The following is a 3,663-nucleotide window of genomic DNA, read 5'->3' on the forward strand; positions in this document are numbered from 1 at the left end:
AAAAAAAAAAAAAAAAAAAAAAAAAAAAAGAAAAGAAAATGCAACTGAGTTCCAGGAAAACATTCCTTCTTTTCACTCTTGTAATTTATTGTTTCTGTTATATGATAGGAAAGGAACAGTTTGTATCGTAAGATAATATAGATCTGGGGATCCAGAATGGGGCCAACAGTGTTTCTTTGTCTCTTCTTTTGGATTTAAGCAGTTTCAGTATTTCTTCATTTCAAAGAGGAGGGATGAACTTTGCAGTTCTGTGGAATTCTTATAGATAAGGAGAAGACTAGGAATCTTGGCTTAAATTGCTTCCTTGCTTATTTCTCTGCATTGAACGGCATAGCATGGTTCAGAATAAACAGAAGTGATTTTGAGTGCTCTCCAAGAAACATTTCTGATCCCTGGACATGTTGGAGAAAAACCAGTCTAAGCAAAATCTACAAAAGCAAAGTGGGTGGAATCCTGGACTTACTTTCTGTCATCAGTTCTAGGCAGATTTGCCTCTCTCGACCTTAGATTGTTCATCTGTTAACTGAACGGATAGGACCAGGTAACCTCTCAGGTCCCTGACAGCTCAAAATTCTCTGATTTATGTTCTTCCATGAAAAAAAGGTGGGCTAGTGAATTTCACCAATAAATCCACAACGTAAGTATTTTTAGTCATCCTAGAGAAAGAAACCAGGTGCAACTCACAGCCACTTGTTAGTATAAAGAATTTGCCACTCTGACCTTCCTATTTTTCTCTAGCATAAACCACACTAGCCAGATCATGGAATGAGATCTGAAAATGTCCTTTTGGTCCGGTCCACCCTCTTGCTAACCTCTAGACCACACCAGGTAAACCCGTCTGTCATGAACTATGCCTTTGGAATGGGATTTATAGCACAGCCCTCCATTAGGCCAGCTCAGCTGTCCTCTGACCCCAGTGGGACTCTCCTCCTAGAGTCAAATGTTGACATTTCAATTAAAAACTGTTATTTTCCTAGTTTCATACCCAGGCAAAACTCATCCCTTCCCTACTCTCCCCTTTCCCTGGCCTCCTTTATTGCCTTGTGTATTTATGTTCTTGTTATCTCCCTTAGTAGACTGTAGAGATAATTCTATAGAACTGAGCTGTTCTTGCACAGACTTTGGAGTCAGGCAGTCCTGGCTTGACTGGGTTCTGCCACTTACATTGTGTGTTTAACAGCAAGCCATTTGAACTCTCTGAATGGGATTTTTTTTTTTTCATCTTTAAGAGCAGAATGTAAATATCTTCCTCACAAGATTATCAGGATGATTAAATGAGTTAGTACATGCAACGCCATTTAGCACAATTTTAGGCAATTGCAGGTTGCCAGAACATTGAATCTATTATTGTTATTTGTATAAAATAGGATCTTAACAAATGCTTGTGAAACAAAACAAAACAAACAAAAAAAACACACACAAGAACCACTTCTTCAGGATATTCCAACTAAATTCAGATCAAAAGGTGATAAAGAGGGTGCTGTGGTAATTATGGAACAGAATAGCATTTTCTTGAAAATATGTCTTAGGCTGGTCACAGGGTAGAAGGCAGAGTGTGTGACAGGCATACCAGGTGTTTGGAATAAACTTACCCCTGACCAGCCATGGGGCAAGAACTGGCCCTCCGCCCAGTATTTCCCATTGATGAAGAAGAGGCCTGCGATCATGATGAACACCCACACTGCCAGGTTCAGCACATTGAGAACATTGTTGAAGCCTACGGAATTTTTCACCCCCAGGGCAACAATGATGGTCACGATGACTGCGATCAACAGAGCCAGAAGGTCTGGGTATGATTCTTCACCTTTCCCTAGAGAGGAAAGACATGATTTGACATTGTCTGGAAGGAAGAAAGGGCCATGCAAACTCCTGGTCCTACCCCAGTGCATCCGCACTCAGCTTTAAGAAGGGCAGTAAGTCTGTAAAAAGAACTGTGTGTGTGTGTGTGTATGTGTGTGCACCTACACATGCCTATGCTGTAGTCCACAAGCAGATACAAGTGTCTATTTGCAAATGAGCAGAATTTGGTAGATAGGTAAGATGATCTGATATCCTGGACCAAAAATTGGGCTATGTGGTGTGACATTACAATAGCGCCTATGGAAGCATGGCACAGAACATTTGAAGTGGGAACCGACCTGGGATATTTGGGATGCATATTTAGGTCTAACATGTTATTTGAAAATTGTTTTTATCTTCATTATTGTTAACTTTACAATCAGTAAAATTTCCATCCCATTCCCAAACCTTTTCTTTATCAACAAATTTAAGAATGTGTGTCTTTGAAAATGATGGGAACAGGGGTTTTCTGTCCTTTTGTGTATATGTGGTTGCAGAGAAAAAAATAACCAGTGAACACGCCCTGCCTGCTTGGTTTTGCCCAATGGCCAGTGGACTCCTGCCCTCTATAGAGTGGAAAAGGCACTGACTCAGCTGTCAGGGGTCTTGAATTTCAGCTGTACTTTTGCCCATAGCCAGATGTGTGGCCTTGGGCAAGTTGACTTATCTCTCTGGACCTCATTTGTAAAGTGATGGACATGAATGACCTGATTTTGGAGGACTCTTTTAGACCTAAAATTCTACACAATCAGTACACTGAATAGGTTTGTTCTTTATATTTTTATCTTGTCATGGTACTTGGGTGCTCAGCATTTTTGTCAGTTCTTTTGAGATAGGAACATCGAAGTCAGATGACTTGACACAGCCACAGGATCATTCCTTGGAAGTTCTGAGGCAAGATTCCAAAGCTTTCTCAACTATTGTTCAGCTTTCCTCGAATTTGAGTTTATCAGGCATCAAGATGGAGAGTGGCTGGGTGCAGTGGCTCAGGCCTGTAATTCTAGCACTTTGGGAGGCCAAGGTGGGTGGATCACAAGATCAGGAGTTCGAGACCAGCCTGGCCAACATGGTGAAACCCCATCTCTCCTAAAAATACAAAAATTAGCTGAGCGTGGTGGCTGAGTAGTAATCTCAGCTACTTAGGAGGCTGAGGCAGGAGAATTGCTTGAACCAGGGAGATGGAGGCTGCAGTGAGCTGAGATCATGCCATTGCACTCCAGCCTGGGCAACAGAGCAAGACTCTGTCGCAAAAATAATAATAATAATAATAATAAAAAGAGTGGATGGCAAATGATGGATGGAGCCTGAGGTCTCATGGTATTTGTTACATGAGCTTCTGATGGTTTAGCATTCACTATTATATTACGCCTTCCTGACCTCTTCTAGGCTGGAACCCTTTTTATTCATTAATTTTTTTTTCATTGAAATTTGGAAAAAAAATCTGACGAAACCACTGGAGAAATTGCTGACAGTTCTTTTTTTTTCTGCATTGGTTTTATTTTTATATAGCTATTGACATGCACATGTATGGTTTGTATCCTTTGACATATGTCATTACATTAAAACATAATCCATGCTATTACAAGTTTCCCTAATCGTCCTTTTAATTGCTAACTACATAGTATTTGTCTGCAATTTACTTAGTCATTTGCCCGCTGTAGAATATTTAGGCTGTCTCTAACTTTTTGTTATTGTAAATAAGGATGTGATGAGCATCTTTTTGTATAATGCTTCCATGGACATTAAAATTATTTTTTAAGGATAGATAGATTCATAGAGAAAGGATTACTTTGCAAAAAAAAAAAAAAAAAAAAAAAAAAAAAA

The 3,663-nt window shown here is 39.7% G+C and overlaps 1 protein-coding gene across 1 annotated transcript in view; it reads right to left on the minus strand.

Moving 5' to 3' along the window:
* SLC7A14 (solute carrier family 7 member 14) overlaps positions 1–3,663 on the minus strand; it is a 46,298-nt gene that overhangs the window by 41,784 nt on the left and 851 nt on the right. Inside the window, exon 2 of the mRNA XM_017848793.1 lies at positions 1,593–1,810. Within this exon, the coding sequence (XP_017704282.1) occupies positions 1,593–1,810 (218 nt within the window). The remainder of the gene's footprint in view (positions 1–1,592; positions 1,811–3,663) is intronic.

This window comes from Rhinopithecus bieti, unplaced genomic scaffold (assembly GCF_001698545.2).
Source record: "Rhinopithecus bieti isolate Rb0 unplaced genomic scaffold, ASM169854v2 scaffold_32014, whole genome shotgun sequence".
In the NCBI taxonomy this organism is placed as follows: domain Eukaryota; kingdom Metazoa; phylum Chordata; class Mammalia; order Primates; family Cercopithecidae; genus Rhinopithecus; species Rhinopithecus bieti.